Source organism: Etheostoma spectabile, chromosome 6 (genome assembly GCF_008692095.1).
Source record: "Etheostoma spectabile isolate EspeVRDwgs_2016 chromosome 6, UIUC_Espe_1.0, whole genome shotgun sequence".
NCBI classification, from domain to species: Eukaryota; Metazoa; Chordata; class Actinopteri; order Perciformes; family Percidae; genus Etheostoma; species Etheostoma spectabile.
Window position 1 is genome coordinate 12,372,433 of NC_045738.1, and position 20,588 is coordinate 12,393,020.

The window sequence follows — 20,588 nt, forward strand, 5'->3', positions numbered from 1 at the left end:
GAAAAACAGCACCGCCTACACGATGCTCACTGTTTTTGGTGAGACTTGAATGTCTATTTTTATGTTTCTTAAAAAATGTTGTTGCCATGTATAAACAGGAAATGTGAATTTTTGCTTTGTTTTCAGATTCTTTAAAATATATGTACATAGAAACACCCATGACTGCTGCCATAGCAGGTAATTCTTATTATCTAATGTGCAATGTGAGTGGACCTGCTGGGGTTATTTACTGGATGAAAAATGGTGAGCCACTGCATGAAGACAACAGAACTGTTTTCTCAATGGATAAGAAGACAGTCACCTTCAACCAACTAAGACAAAATGATACTGGGTTCTACCAGTGTATGGCTATTTATGCTGGTGGGAACATGACCAGCGCTCCTTACATGCTCATTGTGAACTGTGAGTAACACTAAAGAAGGACTTATTTTACTGTAACTGACAGTTTTGAATTTAAATGCATAGTATTAAGTATTTGCTGAAATAAGGTACAATGAGTCTACTTTCTTCTTTGATGTTGCAGTTGGACCAGAAACACCCATAATTGAAGGGCCAACTTTTGCTGAGAAAGGACATTACGCTGTTTTTGAATGTTTTGCCATGTCGACACCTCCTAGTCAGTACAGCTGGTGGTTCAATGGCTCTGAGGTGTCCAATACTTCAACGTTTAAAACTGACCTTCTGTCTTTAAATATGAGTGGAGAATACACCTGCATGGCTTATAATTATATCACAAAAAAGAACAGCACAAACTCCAAGATACTCACAGTCGTTGGTAAGAAAACCCAATGGGTTTGACTGCTTTCATGTGACTGCATGACTGATTGAAGGCTGATTGGTTTCTGCTGTGTTTTCTGTCCACAGAGCCAATTAAGTCAGTGATGATCAGAAACAACACCATTCCAATAAACTCTGAAAACTTCACTCTCACTTGTGATGTTACTGGGCCCTATGCCATGATCTACTGGATAAAGGACAACATGAAACTCAACATGACCAACCTCACCGCAACCCCTCACATGTCCTACTACATTAAAAACAACATGCTGCACTTCACTCCATTGACGATGCACAGTGATGGGACATATCAGTGTGTCGCTACCAATCATGCTGGTCAACATGAAAGCCCTCAATACAGGCTCCTGGTGAACTGTGAGTAGTTTAGGAATCTGGGGAGAGTTTTTGTTTCAGTTATTTTTAACTTGTTTTAAGAAAAATCTATATTTCGATTTGACCATTGAAAATCCCTTACAAAGAAAGAAGCAAATACATCATTTGACATGAATATAAATATGTTGGTGTAGGATCAGCTGTGATACACCAACAACATTTCCTCAATCGCTGTTATCTTTGACAATGATAATATCTTACACACAAACGCCTGTTGATCAAAAGTGAATATTACAAAAAAGCACTATATTTAAGCAGATTTAACAAGCTGATTGAAGACTTAGCAGAATGTATAAAAATTGATAATAATAAATGATTTTCTATGTATTTATAATTCCTATACAATGGTTTGAGTTTGGCCGGAAAGACCTGAATGAATTTTTTTAATTCTGCCCAGAACAAATCGGGATTTAGACTTTAAAAAACAATTGTGCCAAAGCAACACAATATTCCTGATGTTTCTGTACATAATTCTCATCAATATTATCTGTGTGTTTGCAGTTGGCCCTCTGAGTGTGGCGATCTCTGGTCCACGTTCAGCTGAAGTTAACCAACTAGTGTCCTTCAATTGCTCTGCTAATTCTCGGCCACATTCCAACTTCCAGTGGTTCTTTAACAATAACTCAGTGGCTCTCAATACTGGCTCTGTATTGACTTTCATTGCAAAGAAAGGGACTGAAGGAAACTACACGTGTAACGCAATGAACCCTGTGACCAACATCACAAAGTCCGATACCAAACCCTTTACTGTCAGTGGTGAGTGAGCCTTACTTTAAAAGTAATTTTGGGCTATTTCAGGAGCTGAACAAGCTAAATATGAATGAAGCATGATCCAATATTTTAATAGGATCATTTATTAGTTTGTTTGTATTGTTAATAAAATAATAATAAATTATGTAAATAAATAATAAAATAATTTTTGACTTTATAGTGTGGAATATTAAAATAAAAAACAAAAAAAATAAAATGATTACATCCACCTAAATCATTTAGCTAGTGGTTGTATTAGAATAGGTGCTATACAATTAAAGATATGTCACGTTAGTAAATGTAACATGCAATTAATTTGTCATTATTTCCGTCCCTTTCTCCCTTTTAGGTCACGCCTCGGCTTTCCATTTCCCATCCCAAGGCGTTCTGATGTTGATGGGTCTGTTTGCTTTGTCTGTGCCTGTGCTGTTCAGCTAAGTCCTCCGTACTGATAAAATAATAAGACTGAAAGGCCTCTTGCTTTCTTTACAGTCTTAACAGTCTTACTATGAATTAATGGGAAAACATAGGAAATAATTTGATGCCATAATTTGTGGGTTTTGTTCGAAAGGAAAATACGAATTGGAAATGTGACAGACTTTGATTGAAGTTACAGTTTGTTGTTAGATATTTCCTTTTGTCAGATATATTTTAATCAACATTCAGTTCAGAATAGTAACATTGACACTGACAATGAAATGGTAAATTATCTTATTATCATTAGCATTGCCTGTAATTGCCTGTTCATTATTAGCAAGTAAAAGTAGTTATGTGAGTGTAATTAATGGTTGTTGTTGTTGTTACTGCCATTCAGGTAGTTTAATACAATTAATTAATGCATAAGCTAACAATTGTGTTCCACTAAAACACCTTCATACTCTTTTGGTACAAACTGCAATTCTTCACTCTGAACACCTAGAAGCTTTTTACATGTGTGATAATATTAAAACTGTAATTTATTTCTTAATCAATAAATAATCAACTCAATTTTGTGAGGTTTTTATTGAGGAGGATACAATGTGTTTATGCTGATTCAGAAGGTTAAAGTCATGCAAAAGTGTATAAATGTAACATTCTAATAAACACTTGGCTGTTTACAAAAAGTACAACTTGTTTATAATGAAATCTAGTAGCACTGAAAAGTTGGAACACGCTTTCTCATTCACTTGAATGGGAAAGCGTCTCCAAACTTTTGACTGGTCCTGTATGTATGACAGGCATCATTGCTTAAACATCACTACATAATATAATATAAGGATATTAAGTGCTTTAGCGTGTTCACATAGGGACACTGGCAGCAAACTTGTTGATTTTATCGACCTTCTTTAGTTTGGAAAACGAGCTGCACCGATTCAGATGCTTGTTTTCTTTCCTCTGGCAGAGTTGTGCCCCTTGTTGTTTGAATAAATTCAGACGAATAAAGAAATAGAGAGAAAAGAGAAGAAGAAAACAATCACTTCACTGTCAAAAATCAATTCAAATAGAACAGAATAGATCTTTATTGCCACTGTTTTCAACAACAAAACAGAGTTCAGCAGCTCTCCATATGACAGTTAAATCATAGACAGAAATAGAAAATTTAAATAGTAAAATATAAAATAAAAACAATATAGAAATGTATATAGTATAATATAACAATCGAGATAAACACATTGAGGTGGCACTATATACATGTTATAAAATATGTAATTAAAACTTTTAAGAGTCCTTCATTGTCTCATCACATTTAGGTTGAAGCTATGGAAATAATACTAATTACAAGACTAATCTCACTTATGACCAGTTGTTTGACTTTGTTGTTTTATAAATCTCAAAAACTATACTGTATGTAACTCACATTTTTCACGTTTGCCATTGCGACTGCCAGACAGCTGACAACGGCAGCGTGCATTTCTCTTAACTTGGTGACCCAAATACACAAGGACAAAAGATAAAAATGGGTTAGGATAAAATGCACTCCGCTAATACTGAGGCTCCACTTACATGTATAAACTGATAATGTATGACAGTGCTGCTTTTACCTTTACAGGTACACGGCCTGTTGCGCTGTCTTGGGATGTTGGTTGGATTGGCAGTTGTCAGTGGTTCTCCAACAGCAGAAGCTACAACACAGTTGATATCAGACTTAATTAAAAAAAAAAGATTCATAATATTTATTAGATTCAATGAAGTTATGCAATTACAAAAACTCAATAGTTATTAATGAAGCAATAAAATGTAAACACAGATCTCACATACTATCAGTGCTGACCATCAAGGATTTTCTCTTTGTCTTTGGAACAGCTTTGAAGAAAAAAAAATCACAGAATGAAATGCACAGGATGTAAACTTACTTTTGAAAACTCATTACATTCTGATGAACTATACAATACCTTGGCTGTGATCAGTAAGTATAAGCAGTACAAAAAACAACAGCAGAAACGTCTTCAATCCCATTTTGAAGTTAAGCCAGTCCAAGACAGTAAGTCAGGGAAAGAAATCCTGTCTGTGCACCAAGTTCAGTCCCAGTAACGTACTGAGATGCTGTTGTGGTTCTTTATAAAGGATGGTGTCGATGTCTGAAATTATAGCCGGGGCATATTCATCAACTGCCAGTAATAAGAAGCATGAAGCTTGTCCAACCAGCACCTTTCACAATGGGCTTCTTGATGACAGGAAACATGTAAAAACTGGTTTATGAGTATTGAATCATGGAGAATGTCAACAACCCTCTAGACTCTAAAAAACAACATTTAAATGCCAATTTTTTTCAGTCTCAAGTAAAACTTTTCTTACAGGGTCTTATTATATAATCTTAAATGATTAAGTTTTCAATGCTTTCTCTCACTAATCTAAACTGTGATCAAATGTCTTAAGCATCTTCAACACCCAACGTGAAAGAAAACTGAGAAGTCAAAAGGATATTTAGGCTCTTTTAACTTGGTTGGTGTACAGCACATATTTTCAATTATAAATTCCAGGCCAAAGCATTTCATGCTATAAAACAGATTGGTGTACAATTAATTACAACTCGCAGCTCGCTATCAGCCTTGTCAACACCACTGCAATAGATATGCCACACGCTGTTACATTTGACATTATGCTTGCTATTATCTAAGCAATGGACAGAATTGTGAGGTAATGTATTATGTGTGATGGCTGTTGAACGCAGGTTAATATGGGCAAAATGAGACTTGTTAACGTATCTCAAGTTTCAGAAATACAGCTCTCTGCTTACAACCATATCTGAGACTTGAACAAAACCAGTCAACCAAAAGCAATAAATAGTGTTCTTGACGTGTAAAAATGTAGCATGTGATTAGTGGCAATGCATCAATGTCTCTTACTCAGTATCAGCAAGCAGATCTGATCAATCAATCAAGGTACACTGAAACCATTTTTCCTTTTTAATGCATTCTTTCACCACTTACACAATCAGCCATCCTGAAGCATAATTCAAGTTCTGTAACACAATCCTTGTCCAAGAGATTCAGAAGCATAGTGTGAAGTAAAGCCTTTTCAAATGGTGTGATTGGCCATTATGTTGCGGATGAGATTACACTTGAAGCACAAGCAACTTCACATATATCTATCCAACTTCACAACCTACTCAAATACATCTATGTTTGCAACAAAATAGTCTCTCATGTCAATATGGTAAAATAAAAGGTAAATGGACAATAATGAGACATGTGACATGATAAAAGGCAAGTAAACGGTTACGGTCAATCAAAAACATTTGGTCATTCAAAAGAACATAAACAAAAGACACAAGACATCACAATGGGGTAAATAACACCATTGCCAAATAAATGGAACTTATGGAAGTTAGTGAAACTGAGAAACGAAAATGGTGAATTACAGCAATTTCCTGGTAAGGGCAGCTCTTGTATTTCATTTGTTTTTTACCAAACATATCCTGACACCTAAAGAGCCTCAACGTTTTTCAACTAGTTCCTGTTCCAGTAGCCTCAGGCAGATTATGTATTTTGTCATAGAAGGTATTTTTCTTCTTCTGAAAAGCAGACATCTGTCCTTATGCAAAGGTAAATTAGGCTGTGATAGTCTCATAAGTGCTGTACTTTAGGTTAAAGGATGAGATCTGGGGCACAGTTATAACATTTATGGTGCAGCAACTAATATTTTGACCTACAGCATATCTTAATTAGATTAAAAAGTTGCTGTGTCTTTTCAAAAACTTTAATTATAACCACTGGATTTATTTATGTATTTCAGTGTCATACTGCCAGATATAATTTAACTGTTTGGCTCTGGTCCCCATGGATCACAGCCCATGAGTTCCCTATGTAATATTCCTCATTTGCATCATGTTGCAGAAAAATACAATATTTTCTTTCTATGGAAAATCACTGAAAACCAAAAGCTAGTGGAACAGATGATTACCAGCAAGACTTTGTCTCTCTATAGCACAGCACATTACATTTCTCACTGCATCATGAACAGAAAAAAAACGTTATGGTCCCATTATCTTTAACAGTGGTCACCAACCCTGGCCATGGAGACGACTCACGCAAGTAATTTGTGCAGCTTTTAGCCCCAAATAATTATTTCTCGCCATCATTCAAGGGGTTAATAAGCTGGGTGTGATGCTCTCTGTAAACAGGGATGAGGACCACTGTGGTAGTGTAAGTTTGTGCCCTGGTTGCTCAGTTCTCAGCAGGCTTTTCTAGCATGGACTTGAGATGGGCGTGCAGGGGTTCGCACACAGCCTGATAGCCCTGAGGGGTCAGGTGAAGGTAATCGTACATGTCCTGATGGGAGATGCTACCATTGACGTGGACAAAGCCTGGGTCCACGTTGAGGAAAGAGGCGTGGGGGACGTACGATACAGCCTCCTGGACTAGCATGTTCACCTTGGCATTTCGCTCCCGCAGAGGGTTTGGCGATTTACCTCTGGGCAGTATACCCTGAAAAACAGATATGGTATGGACGTTATTGTTTAAAAGGTAGAACACTTATTAGTGTTGTTGGTAATATTCTTAGAAATACATTCAGTGTAAAAAGTGTTCGCTATCTAATCTAACTTTTCCCAAAATTAAAATTAGGCTTAGTCAAATGTTACTTTCTCACTTAGTCAGTTGTAATGACAGTGAAGTTTATAGCTTCACCAAATACCTAGCAAGTTCACATGTAGTTCATCTCAGCCCTCTCCCAAACATGTAAAGCCTTTTAAATATAGTGTGAAAAGTAGCATATCTCCAAACAGTTCACACACAGTCACATAGTCTACTGTTTACCTAATCTCACAAAGATGAGATGGAACTAAAAGGTGTGACATCATTATGCAGTCTGATGGTTGACTGAACTTTATTTGACATTTTCAACAGATAAGCAGGTGAGTAGATTGACACTTGCTTTAAAGAATGTATAAAAAGAAACCTACAAGTACAAGAGTCCGGGAATGGGGGAGCTTGTTCTTGATGACCTGGACGATCGCCATGATGCCTCCACAGATCTGTTCGGCAGTTTCACCGTGATTGTTAGTGCCCACCCACAGCACTACAACCTACATCCACATAAGAAGAAAGGAACGCATGACTCAACACTTGTCATTGATAGTTTAGGGTCAAAATACATGGAATTTAGCACACAAATAAGCACAATGAGTCTATTGTCTGAATAAACAAGCAGGATCATGTTTTCTATTTTTGGCAGTGTTATAGACCTTTGGGCTGATATTATCCAGCTCGCCATTGGTGAGTCTCCAGAGCACATGTTGTGTTTTATCTCCACCCACCCCAAAATTGAGGGCATGGAGAGGAGAGAACAGCTGCCGCCATATCTGCAGACAAACCACAACAAGTTAGAGTGAGTCCACATGTTAAAGTTCACACTACTTGAAAATATGCATGGATGATAATGAGAACAACACAATCAAAACTATGTATACAGAACCAGAAACAGGAAAGTGTGTGATTTATGTTTTACCCCAAACTGGTGCATGAGCTGAACAAGAGAGTCTCCGACAAACAGGACATCAGGTTCTTTGTCTTTGCTGTCAGACACAAAGCGGTTGTGCTACAAAGAGAAAAAGGAAAAGACAAATAGACTTAGAAATCATTTTTGAAACTTTACTTTGGAAATGCAGAAACAAATAAAAAACATGTATCTATATATTGTTATTTAGATATATAAATCGTTAGCTTGAACACTAGATCAAAGATTTCATCAATGGATCAAATATCACTGCATAGTCCCATGTCCATCTGATGAGAATCTGGTAATTCACAAATAAATCTCACAGAATAGTGTTTTTTTTCAGATAAATTATCTACAAAACACTGGCATAAATGCCAACTAATGTATTACTTTTCAGTCTTGTTTTCATTACTTTAAATTAATAAAACTTAACATTAGCTATAATGCAGACTGGGGAAACTAGGCAATGCATGGCTGTTGTTTTGCTGTAACTATGTAAATCCCAGGGAACAAGTAATAGTAAATAATAGTATTTCACACACCAGAGACATCCATCGTCCATCTCCCTGGATGTCTTCACAGGGAGTGGGTGTGGCGGCTGGGTTTGGGTCCTCTGCACTCATGACTTGACTCTTTCTGTGTTGGGAAAACAGTCACGTAGGGTTTTTGGTACTGTTTACAACGGAACCAAACCGATAAATCAACAGTATATAGCTAGAATTGCTAGCTAAATCTAGGGAGGTTGGTAGAGTTAGCCACAGTAGCTAGGCTACGTGCTGAAACAACAGATATATGTAGTTTAACAGAGAGATTCCGGTCACACACTAGTAACACAGGTTGTTACTAACGTAAAAATATGCTATACATTGTGCAAAAGGGATAATGTAGAGCTTTTTATAGAGGCTAACTACATTTAGAGTTATTAATTAAAAAAAAAAAGCATAGGCTACCATGAAATCAATAAATCGCCACCTCCCAATTCAGTTTCAGGAAGTAAATTTTCACCATAGTTGCCAGTACCATTGTTGTCCATGGGCAATACTATATATGTTTTCATGTATTTTAGGATCTTCCAGCACTTTATTAGTGCCATGTGCGTAAGACTAAATTTCAGAACATATCTTATGAAAAAATGACAAATGATGCCTCGGTCAAGTGGAGAAGAATATAAAAGTTGAGACAGTTATACCTCCTCGTTGGCGTGAGTGGACTCGCCCTGCTTGTGTTGGTGGGAGTTGGTGCTGCGCAAAGAAACACATCGACTACGACATGTTGCCGAGCAACGGCAGATTTACCTGCGGTAAAAAACGAGTGTTGGTGAGCAGCAATGTTAATTAACGATTTTTAGTTTGTATACATGTTTCATGACTTATATAGTGTTGGTTTTGCATTTAAGTTAGTTACTTTGTTTCGTAGCAGCTGCAGCTAAATACTTCATACACGTGTAGCTACTTCAAGTTAAAGTGCACCTGGTGGTAGACGTTATTCCCACCTGTTTGCTAACCACCCAACTAGCTAGCATAACTAACAGTTAGCTACGTTCATTGGCAAAGATGTCCTGAACCACCGGTGGCGCAATTGCATTGATATGATCACATTCCTTAGGGGTTGCTCGGGGTTACTTTTATTTTTTTATATTATTAAATCTTTGGAAGGGGTGAGTCCAACATTTAGATGTTAATGTATAATTTCCAGTTAATGTTAGTAACGTTACAGTGAGGTCACCTTTACTAACGTTAATGGCCTGTGTCAGGTATGGTAACCTGTCTTCTGCTTTGCCTCTGCTGACCAATGATAGATTTTTTTTTTTTTATTGAGGTATGAGAAAGACCAAGTATTTTTTCATACATTTGTCAACAAGCAAACCCATGTAACTGAATTTCTTTTATAATGCCGGGGAATTCAGGAAAAAAACAACCGTGGAGTAAATAAAATACTGTAAATGTCTCATTTTAGCAGAGCAAAATTTTGCCTTGTGTGCATGTTTTACATGCAAATTAATTTGCTTAAAACTTGCAATCCATGTAAAAGGGCCTTTTTGAAAACACCAGATCATCTACAATATGAGGATCTTTAATTGAGTGTTTTATGTGAATACAACATAAGCAGAGTTAATGATAATGTAAAGAGTAACTGTTCATATCAACAATCATCTTCCTCTAATACATTTGGCTTGCACTTTTGGTATATTTGATCAAAGTCTGCAAGGTCTTAGTCCAGAGGGTCAACACTTGTATTTAGCCACTGTCATCAAAACATTATTAATTTGCTTGATAATTTAGTAGTAGAGGTGACATCCCTGAGATGCAAAAGCATCCTGTCGAGGTTACCCAGCTCTCTTATCTCTATTTTGTACAGACTTACAAAAGACTAACTGCAGCTATCTTTCTACAGAATTTGGTGCAGCATGCGCCACATGGGTGGCAAGGCTTTATCGGACAGAGGAAAGATCTTGAATGTTTTCAACAAGCAATTAAAAACAACAGAAAAAAAACATTGCTCAGTAAACAGATTGCTGCAGACTGCAGACTGCACACGTTTAAACCATGATAGCATGACAGATGGGCAGCACAAAATGAAACGACTGAGGAGCCGCAAGGAGAGGAGTCAGATGAGAGGTGGTAAGAAAGAAGCCTCAACGTCACATTACCATCACTGCCCTCGCCAAATTAATAAAGACATGGCACATTTCCAGAACAGCTGTCATAGTAGCTGTCATTGTCCTTCAAGGAGAGATGCACCATTTCCAAACATCATTCCTGCTGCACAAGAACCCAGTATCATCACAGACAGTCGCCTGATAGGACACCATGGCCTGTTCAACCATGAGGTGAAGTCTATTGACATTGAACGCTTGTTAAGTGAGCAGAGAAAACGTGGAACGCAATTAAAAGAAAAGAACAATACTGCTTCACATCCCTCTTCAACATCTAACATTCCATCTCCATTATCTAGTAATGACTTATTGGGAAAGGATACTGATGAGGTTTTGCCAATTGAAAAAACAAAAGCCCATGATGATTGCCAGAAGAAAATCAGTCAAGGATCGGATGTTACAGCGGTGCAGAGACCGCAGCAACAACCTGATCTTTCGCCTGATAGTGTTAAAAGCGTATCCTCAGCTAAACACAGCTCCCTCGATGTCAAGAGCAAGAAGACCAACCCTGTCGTGTCTGAAAAGGGTAGAGAGTCACAGAGGACTCCCACAGTTGTCAGAGAAAATGTGAAGACATTAAACTGGAAGGTACAGGGAAACATGATTTCTACGCTGGAGCACACCCCAAAGAACCAGGAGTCTCCCATTCACCAAACGCAAGCTCATGGTCTCAGTCCAAGCCCCCATCAGCCCTCCAGCTCACCCGCTGCTGACAGCTCTGACATACAGAATAGAAGACGGGATCTTGACTATGTATCTAAGTCTGTCAGTACACTGGCAGCGGGTTTGTGTGACTGTCTGCATTTTCCACTTCTGAGTAGGAGAGACCTGGTGGCAGAGAGCAGAGATGTGTTGTTAAAAGCTCTCTGGGAAAGACATGGATCCGGGCTTCAGGAGAACCTCATGGGGGTGCAGCGATGCTTCGATGCTGATCCCACAAAGAAAGTCCGGGATCAGGAGCCAACCGTGATAGATGAGCTCTCGCCTTCAGGTAGGCACTAAAAGGCTCTGGGATTCCCAGAAAAATTTAATATGGTGATTTGTTAAAGATTATGGTTGTTTAAAGTGATAACTCAATGTTACTATATGCTTTATCATATCTCTATAAAATCACAATTTTTATATTAACATATGGTGCTTCAGTTCTTATCTAGAAGTGCATCATGCATTAAGTTTTACCAACATTAGTGATGTTCAGATGGTGTGCTTTTTACTTATTCAGTATTGGTATTGATAGCATCTTTTTAACTCAATAATGTTAATACTTCACTTCAGGATCACGACAGGCCGTGGTAAGTTGTGATTATATCACAGCTAAGGGGCGTTGTTCTGCCCAACACAAAGCAGAGGGACGACAACCCCCTCAGCCTGTATGTGTATACAGAATATATTGCTGTAGCGTAATGTATCATGCTCTGCATCTTCCAAAGTTAATGTCTTTTTAGTACTTAATTCCCTCTTTATGTGCCAGTGGGCAGTATTTTCTGTTTAGCTTTTGTAGAGGGATAGTAACAAAAAGAGGGAATACTCTACTAAACCTATTGTAACTTTGGAAGATACCCAATTGCTTTGTCTAACTTATCATAATTTCAGACATTTTTTGCACAGAACGAGGACTGGATTTTGTCCCCCATCACTTAGATTAAAAGCACATTGTGCTGAGATCTCTTAAAGGCCAGTATAAGGATGATTACAGCAAGAAAAACATGTTTTAATGTTTATATGGATATCTGACTATTAAGATACTTATAATTATGAAAATATCCTTTTAAAGTAGTATATTTCTAGTTTTTAAAGGCACTAGTAAGCATGGTACAGGTAATAGTTTGTGGGCAGCTTTACAGTCGTGTCTCCTCTTTTTTTAGATGCATTTACAACAATGTTTCAAGCCGCCATTGCTACTCAGCCGTCTTTTGACATTGAGAAAACCACATCTTTCAGAATGACGGGAACTGGGCATTTTAAAAGGAAGTCCAGGCCACATCAAAACCTGGAGCAGGTAAGGTTTACTCTGTCACACTCTTATTTTTGTTCCCATCCTTTGTTTAGTAATCCTAAAGTAAGATTATTTTATTACTTTGAAATAAAATTATTTCTGGTTTTCATGTAAAGACTGCTGAATGGTTGACAAGCCCTGTGGAGACTTCTGTCAGCCTTTTGGATGATATCCTCAGACCTACTTGCGCTCCTCAATTCTACATGGACTTTGAGCCCTCCGGAGTTACAGCCAGTGATCATTTTTTCTCTCCCACATCATGCTGGGGAGAAAAGGCTTCTGCATCTCATCACTGGGAAGACAGTTTTAACAGGTCAAAGAGAAAAGAGGCTGTTATGTTTAAATCCTTTGAAAACCACACCAGAGCAGTTCCAGAGAGGAGCAGTGGGTCTCAGTTCAGTGGAATCAACAACCAGCGTTTCTTTCCTTATCAAACACAGTTGCTAGATAGACATTCACCAGCACCAACACACTTTACCCAGGAGAAAGGCCCATTTGAAGTTGATGGATCCTCTTTTGCTCCCTCCTTTGCCAAAATTCACCATGCTCAGCAGAGCTTCCAGCCTTTCAGCCATTTCAGTCATCCTTCAACTGGCCCTCCCCTCAGGTCTTACCACACTGACATGATGCATTACCCCCCATCTCACATGCTTGAAAGAGACGCAGTAGCTCCCCTTTCTTCTTTCCCAAGCCCTGAGCACTGGTCCTTCCCTCCTATGAGACTGTACTAATGTGTGGTACAGCTATACATATACGTGCCTGTCAACATTTCTATGGCTAACTAAAAAACAAACAAACCAAGGCTTTCTTAATTCATACCATCAAGAGTTTTTTTGTTCACGGTCAGCAAAAATATATGTTGTGTGCTCATAATTTGATCAAGAACATTATCAAATATAATATCAATAGCTGACATCTTTTATTCTTTGGTCCCATGTATGCTGAGATAAAGAAATTGTATGTTAGGTTTAAACACACAATTATGTATTGTTTGCATCCTTGGAACATTTTTTAATATGCAGAACTGTACACATTTTCTGAAACAAAGGTGTTATAATGGGAAATTCTTTACACAAGAATTTTAGCCAGAAATGTGCTATAGTGAAAAGCTATTTGAAATTTTGTTGTGTATGTGGGCTACATTTAAATGCAATAAAACACATTTGTAATAAACATTGTAATAACACATGATGTGTGCATTTGTGATTCATGCTTGTGATAATGTCATATATGCATCACACTACACATTTACACCATATTTGCATGACACTCCAAGCAGCAGAAAATATAATTATTAATTTATTGTACTGAGGTTTGACTTTTAAGGTTTCAAGTAATAGTTTTCATCTGATGATTGAGTCTCAAAATGTTCAGTTCCTTCTTCACAACATTTACTTTTGTAATTTTCTTCAGTATTGAGTCTGCTCCCGGTCCTCATCGCCCTACGTAGATGATACCAAAACAGCTCTTGGGCCTGCGTCGGGTTAGTGCAATCTGAGCCAGGCCACTGCACATAAGTCTTTTTCAACATGACCTTCCTCATGCGGTGATAGGACGACATCTGCCTTTCAGAGATTGGCTCCAAAAACACGAGCAGAAGAATATCCCGGTGCTCATCGAAGAGTCTGTAGCTGGCCAGTTGGATTTCCAGAGAACACCACTCACTTCTTAGGAAATTCCTGCTTACCACACAAATAGTTTTACGGCTGCTATACACAGCAGAGACGATGTTGTCCACGATATTGCGGCCCAGCTCAAAGTCCCTGTGATGTAGACAAAGTTTAAAAGACGATTCATTTCCCTCCAGGTTGGGCACTAACTCTTCCATGACCCACTTTTCATCAGAGGAGTTATATGAAATAAATGCATCATATTTGCAATTTTCCTCCTCTTCTCTGAGTCTGCGCCACTGTTCACTAAACCAGGAACGGAACACATAGTAGCCGTACTTAAATTTCCAGTAGAGTTTGACATGAAGTAAGGGAATTACTGTGAACAGAAAGATCACAACCGCTGTGCTAATGAACAGGTACTCTCCTAGATCTTTGTAACAAACTTTGGTGTCAAAGTTGTAGAATTTGACTTCTTTATTGTGAGGGCAACTCAGACTGTATAGATAGACCACCTGGACACGTAGGTTATGTACTGTCCAGTTTTGAAGCAAGCTATTCGTGCAGGTGCAGCTTAAAGGAGTATTACGTATGTCAAGGTAGTGGAGTTTAGGTAAAGCTTCTAGTGCGTCGACATCAACGCTCTGCATTACATTGTGGTTGAGCTGTAGCGTGTGTAACTGTGTCAGATTCCCAAAAACCTCCTTTGAAATGTTCTGAATGCCCATATTTTCAACAATCAATTTGGTCAAATTCTTTAGATTTTTAAATACTCCTGGTCGCAGTTCTGTTGCTCCAACACAGCAGTTGTCCAATGTAAGGAAATGTAAGCCTGTCAGATCATCAAAGACATCAGGAGCAAGATAGTTGATGTTATTGTTGGTGAGATACAGAGATTTCAGTGAGTGTAGGCCATGAAAAAAATTGCGGGGTAAAACAGTGAGGCCATGCGGCCGCTGTCCATCCAATTTGAGATCAGTGAGCTTGCTGAGATTCATAAATGGTGTGAGATGTATTGCACTGAGGAAGCGAATCTGATTACTTTGTAAATCCAGCACTGTTAGTGTGTCTTGAAAGACATGATAGAAGGAAGTGTCAATGTTTTTGAGGTTGTTTCCATCTAGATATAATTTAGACAGACTTTTTAGTCCATCAAGGCCAGATGGCTGGAAATAAGTAATCTTGTTACCTCCTAAGTCTAGTGTAGTCAATTTGTTGAGACTGAGGAAGGTCCCATTAAATATGACAGAAATATGATTGTTGCGTAGGTTAAGGATTTGCAGGTTGACATTGTCTTCAAAGGTGTCATTGAACAAATCAGTTAAAAGGTTATTGTCCAATCGGAGAGTTGTGAGCAGTTTTAGCCCTTTGAGCGCTTTATGATGGAGGAAAGCAATTGTGTTAATGTTAAGCTGTAGCGTCTTGATATTTGGTGTATGATAGAAAGCATGAGAGTCAACTGTGAGGATGCGGTTGTAACGATAGCTCAGCTCTTCCAGTTTTAAATAAACCATATTTTGTGTTTTACAGGATTGGAGGAAGGTGAGATGGTTATGCTCTGCATTTAAGCTTTTTATTTGTGTCTGTGTGTTGAGAAAGTTAAGACAACTTGTGTGTTTCAGGTTGTTGCGGGACAGATCCAAAGATGTGATTTTAGGACAACAGGACAGTGAATTCTTTGTTAGATTCTCAATCCTATTATCACCCAGGCCCAATTTTTGAATCCTTCTCACCTTTGTCTTTAACGATTTGCATAGCTCCTTGAGCAGGTTGTCATTATTTAGACCCGTGCCAGAGAAATCAACGTGACCTGGGTTGACGTTGCTGATATTTAAAAACTCCACTACATTGACACTTGTTGAACGCAAACGTAGATAGATTATACGACTCAAATTCAGTCCTCGAAAAGCTGTCGTGGGGAGCCTACGATTGTATGACAAATCTAGCAGCTTGATGAAACCGAGAAACGAATGCTTACATCCTAATGTCAACAGATTATTTTGACATAAATATAATGTAGTGAGGGATTCGGGTAGTGACACATTTGAGTGGTTGAGAGAAGTTAAATTGTTAAAGCAAAGATCCAGTATTTTCAGGTTTGTTAGATGTGAAACAGACTCTGCAATCCCTGAGAAGTTTCTCAGAAAGTTTTGTCTCATTAATAAAGTGTCCAGATTGAGAAGAGTGGAGAAAATGCCTTCAGGGAGCTGCTTTAATATATTGTTTGTCAGCGAGAGATACGTGAGGTTGTGCAGGTCCTTAAACACAGAAGGGATGAGCTCTGCTATTTTGTTAGAGGACAAATTCAGAGACTTGAGTTGACTTAAGTTTTGGAAAGCAAACTGATCGATGATCCTCAACTGAGTGTTATCTATTTTGAGGTGTTGAAGGTTTGGTAGACGTACAAAGCTCCTGTTGGGAATGTGCGACAGTTGATTATTCGAGATGTTGAGGCTAACAGCAGATGGCGGCAGGTCATTTATAATAGCAGGTGTGTTATTTTCCGGCCGATGGACACAGTTGAAAAATCCGTCTGAGTATTGGTCTTCAATGCAGTTGTTAAAGCTGTAACCACAGATGAGTTGAACAGCACCAAGAAAAACTGTAGCCAACAACAGCTGATAAGTTAGACTTGTCATTTTGTCTTGTTGCAATCCAAAGACACTTTCACCTGCGTTGGTCTGGTTTGTTTGAATGTTATGTTGCAAATGTCTGTCAACTTGGCCTTTTGTTCATTGGCTGAAGGTTGTACAGGACTCTGAGAACAAAAAGAAGGATTGATATCACTTGGCATGTTGTACAGGTTGTACAGATTCGAAAGTTGCTTTTTCAAATTACACTTTTTACTTTCCAAGCAGAACAATCTTAATACAGAACTATACCACAATCCTTCAGGTCTTACCATTCATACTTTACATGTCAGTCCTGTTTTCATATAGGGAAATTAACAACATCATTTGAGGTATCGTTTTTTTAAATGTTCGTGTCTTTAGCATTCATAGGTGTTTCATTTTTATTTCAAAGCTCTCCAAAAGATTGAATTGTAAAACATTGTTAAAAACACAACAACAATTTCTACTAAATGTGTCTTAATTATACTGTGTGTGTGTGTGTGTGTGTGTGTGTGTGTGTGTGTGTGTTTCCTTAAAATAGCAGATGCGTAAGCATTAATGGACAGAAATACATTTTTCAGAATAAAAGTTGGATCTATGAGGCACTTTAAAAAAAAAAAAAAGCTGCAACGAAGCCCCCAAAATATAACTGGCCATATTTTTTCTGCAGTATATTCAGCACTGAGTATTCCTACACTAACTCAACTTTTTGTTAGTGTGTCATACCAGAACCAAAACTCCAGATTCACCAGCTTCCTAAAAATCATCTTGTGTATTCAATGATCCCAAACGTGGAAATGTGAGCCGTGTTCAAGTAAAACTGGGTTCCTCTTTATAAAGTTTTCATATCCCTTTTCACTCTGCGCTGGCGTTCCTTCTCCTCCTGACATTTAATTCCCGTTGTCATATTCCACACCTGATACTGTTAATATTAAAACATGCCATGACAGGGTGGTAATAGACACTGTAACAGACTGTGCTAACAGTCACAACACCTCAAAACACCCTCCTCTTTTTAATGTTTGTCTGGCGTCTTTCTTGAGTTGAACCCATTTGAGGACATTGCTCAAGCCTATAGGACTATATGCTTGTGTGTCAGTGGACACCGAAGACACCTTTTGAGCTAAACCTATTTTTAAAACTCTTTGCAAATGTATTCTCTAACTTTTAGAAAATCATAAATCACCGAGCACTATGCAAATGCTCCACAGCAAATCATTTGAATTGGACTTTTGCTGCCATAGACATATAAATTATAGCAACATTTTGTGACAATCCTCATGTCACTAACAATATTAAACCTATTTAAAGAAGATAGTCTTAGTCGAAAAAAACTGTCACCCTGTCATATTTCACACAAACTTTCACACACCCTTCTCTCATCAGAGAAATACTGACTAGTGTAGTTACCAAATATGTTACTACATTTGAAGTAACATATTAAAACATAAATTTTTCATGACAGCCTCACCTGTTCAAAGGAATGTTGTTCAGCTCGCCTTGCCTCTTGAGAGAGCTTCTCGTACCGTGTATATCTTACATTGGCTACACACGAAATCAGGAAGAGGAACATTGGTGAAAGCTATTCATTTCCTTACAAATGAAGTCACATCATGAAAATAGGTTTTATGATTTATTCAGTATTCAAGTATAATTTCATTCCAAAATAAATAAAGTGTGTACATTAATGTAAAGGCAGTGTTGCTGTAAATTTCCTTCTTCAATAGTTTGTTGCATAAAGACAATAGCAGTTTATTATTACTATTCCATTCATCCTCTCCTCTTCTGCTCCCGAGCCATCTGACACAGTCCACACAGTGGTAGGCAGGCCATGATCACCCAGTCATCACACACCGAGCCCTGGGTAGACGCACAAGGACAGTTAACTCGTGACAAACATCAATACTCTCATGTTCTGTACAGATTTCTTACTTCAAAATAGCATGCTCTTTTCACTACAAAATCAGCTGTGCCATTGTTTTGGTGGTTAAATGTGTGTTTAGACAACTTTATCACACTTACATCAATGTGGTATTTGCTGCGTATGCTTGTCCGTAGAGCAATCATGGCACCTGGAAGGAAGGGCAGGCAGCAACTGTCCCCGTTGTCCTGAGCCACCTTACAGCCCAGGATACAAGGGATGAATGTTGCACAAAGACCTGAAGGAGAGAGAGACATATTAACACTTTGGAATTCATTTCACAGTGTTGGTTAATGTTTGCCTGATTCCGAATAAAGTGATTTTGATTCTGATTCTGAAACACGTAAACACTTACAGATGCCACAGTCTTCACAGCAGTCGCACACATTTGAAGTCCAATCTGATAATCCGGACGACACAGTGTACTGTGTGACAGTGACCTGAGGCTGCGAGCTGATCACGTTTGACTGGTACTCCATCGCTGTGAGATAAAGCAAATTAATGTTAAAATGTAAAAACCGATCTTATCGTACTAAGTCTCACTATTATTAAAACCTTCACATTTGGTAGCATTTTCCAGCCCTAATTGGAGCTATGTTTCCCCCAAAACAAATATCCTGATCCGTGTCCAATCCTGTGCCATCAAATTTCTGCGGGTTTTTATTCCATCCAAAACAAATTTTAACTTATTTAATCGATATTCAGCAGAATCCGTTATTACAATTAATTGAAAAAAAACAAAACAAACTGAAGACTATTCCATATAGCAAGGGTTTACCTCCTGAGCTTTGTGTATGGCTCCTGGAAAGGTGGTGTTACAGTGTAGATGGTCACAGGCTAAATCCACAAAGAGCAGGGCAAAGGCATGGCCACAGCTCTTATACCCAGTTTGACGTCCCTCTTATGCATTAGTCCAGTTTCTGTGCTGATATGACATATTATAAAGACAAAACCCAAGTGTTTAGTTTTGGGGCTTAACACCTTTCCAGAAGTTTCACCTAACATGACGTGGTCTTTATCAGCAGGCAGTAATTTAAAGAACAAAGGCCTATGTTCCATATTTGTATTTCCACAACTTATAAACCAGCCTTTATGTTTTTGGCAGGTGTGGTGTGTGTACACACTGTGGGCCCAACTCTATGAAATGGGAAAATAATAGAACAGATTGAGCTTTGACCCTCAGACTTAAGTTGAAAAGGGGTTTTTATTGTGGCGCAATACGACTTTCGATGTTGGTATATGTGTGAAATGTGTAGTGTATCCAGATGTACACAATGTGTTTATAGAAAACACCGGTGAACAACACAAAAAGCTTTTTCTAAGGATCCACTTTGGCTCTGCTTTAGCCCTGGACCCAGTACAATTTTCAATGCCGTCTTTATGGAGTTCATACACAACACATAAGACAAAAAAAACATTAAAGTATATTAAAAGGGATTCAATTAAAATAATAGAATTTAAGTTACCTTGATTTAAAACAATATTCAAAGCTACCAAAAACAACAATTACAACACGAAGTTAAGGCTAAGTTTTTAAAACAGCATATAAATAATATAGTTGCAAATAAACACAAAACTAAGGGCATCCAACACAAATGAAAATAAAATAAACAGTTACATCAAATCAAATACAATTTAACAAACCACAAAGTAGTAGTACGAAACACAAGATGCAATGCAAATTATAGCATATTGTCCGATGAACACATCACAAGTTAACCTAAATCATTTCCAAAGGGGCCCTGTCCTGGATCAAGATACAACCGTGATACATTACAGACTTGAGTGAAAAGAACCATATCTATACATTTTGACTGTGACTAGTATTATACCTGTGCTGCACTCAAACACCTGTAAATATTCCAATACAATGTTCTAAGTTACAACGTTTTATTGTCATTTTTGCATTTTGTTACCTCAAATGCAAGCTCAGTTTGTGTTTTTTTTTTTTTTT

General features: G+C 37.9%; 5 protein-coding genes across 7 annotated transcripts in view; 2 read left to right on the top strand and 3 right to left on the bottom strand.

Annotated features, from left to right (window-relative positions):
- Positions 1 to 2,903, top strand: part of ceacam1 (CEA cell adhesion molecule 1) — a 38,390-nt gene extending 35,487 nt beyond the window's left edge. The window contains exons 12-17 of the mRNA XM_032517989.1: positions 1 to 38; positions 127 to 402; positions 524 to 775; positions 865 to 1,152; positions 1,672 to 1,926; positions 2,270 to 2,903. The exon at positions 1 to 38 is cut by the window's left edge and continues 214 nt beyond it. Of these exons, the coding sequence (XP_032373880.1) occupies positions 1 to 38; positions 127 to 402; positions 524 to 775; positions 865 to 1,152; positions 1,672 to 1,926; positions 2,270 to 2,358 (1,198 nt within the window). The 3' untranslated portion in view covers positions 2,359 to 2,903. The remainder of the gene's footprint in view (positions 39 to 126; positions 403 to 523; positions 776 to 864; positions 1,153 to 1,671; positions 1,927 to 2,269) is intronic.
- A 2,390-nt stretch (positions 2,904 to 5,293) lies between these two features.
- Positions 5,294 to 9,096, bottom strand: pafah1b3 (platelet-activating factor acetylhydrolase, isoform Ib, gamma subunit). Of its 3 annotated transcripts, none has more exons than XM_032518838.1 (6): positions 9,029 to 9,096; positions 8,382 to 8,471; positions 7,849 to 7,938; positions 7,586 to 7,702; positions 7,304 to 7,426; positions 5,294 to 6,827 (listed from the first exon to the last, which is right to left on the bottom strand). In XM_032518838.1, exons 2-6 carry the CDS (start codon positions 8,460 to 8,462, stop codon positions 6,567 to 6,569), a joined length of 672 nt encoding a protein of 223 aa, XP_032374729.1. In that variant the 5' UTR covers positions 8,463 to 8,471; positions 9,029 to 9,096; the 3' UTR covers positions 5,294 to 6,566. The 3 variants fall into 3 exon arrangements, with proteins under 3 accessions (XP_032374729.1, XP_032374727.1, XP_032374726.1); XM_032518836.1 differs by lacking the exon at positions 9,029 to 9,096 and adding an exon at positions 8,790 to 8,865 and having other exon boundaries at positions 8,382 to 8,475; XM_032518835.1 differs by lacking the exon at positions 9,029 to 9,096 and adding an exon at positions 8,790 to 8,810.
- A 5-nt stretch (positions 9,097 to 9,101) lies between these two features.
- On the top strand, positions 9,102 to 13,265 carry prr19 (proline rich 19). The gene is made up of 4 exons (XM_032518667.1): positions 9,102 to 9,156; positions 10,234 to 11,486; positions 12,361 to 12,494; positions 12,608 to 13,265. Exons 2-4 carry the CDS (start codon positions 10,247 to 10,249, stop codon positions 13,220 to 13,222), a joined length of 1,989 nt encoding a protein of 662 aa, XP_032374558.1. The 5' UTR covers positions 9,102 to 9,156; positions 10,234 to 10,246; the 3' UTR covers positions 13,223 to 13,265.
- Positions 13,266 to 13,426: 161 nt separating this feature from the next.
- tlr21 (toll-like receptor 21) lies at positions 13,427 to 18,277 on the bottom strand. Its single transcript, XM_032518627.1, has 2 exons — positions 18,185 to 18,277; positions 13,427 to 16,859 (listed from the first exon to the last, which is right to left on the bottom strand). Exon 2 carries the CDS (start codon positions 16,738 to 16,740, stop codon positions 13,813 to 13,815), a length of 2,928 nt encoding a protein of 975 aa, XP_032374518.1. The 5' UTR covers positions 16,741 to 16,859; positions 18,185 to 18,277; the 3' UTR covers positions 13,427 to 13,812.
- Positions 18,278 to 18,328: 51 nt separating this feature from the next.
- On the bottom strand, positions 18,329 to 19,550 carry cnfn (cornifelin). The gene is made up of 4 exons (XM_032518859.1): positions 19,413 to 19,550; positions 18,990 to 19,115; positions 18,736 to 18,872; positions 18,329 to 18,573 (listed from the first exon to the last, which is right to left on the bottom strand). The coding sequence occupies exons 2-4, from the start codon at positions 19,111 to 19,113 to the stop codon at positions 18,484 to 18,486; spliced, it is 351 nt and encodes a 116-aa protein (XP_032374750.1). The 5' UTR covers positions 19,114 to 19,115; positions 19,413 to 19,550; the 3' UTR covers positions 18,329 to 18,483.
- Between the last annotated feature and the right edge of the window lie 1,038 nt (positions 19,551 to 20,588).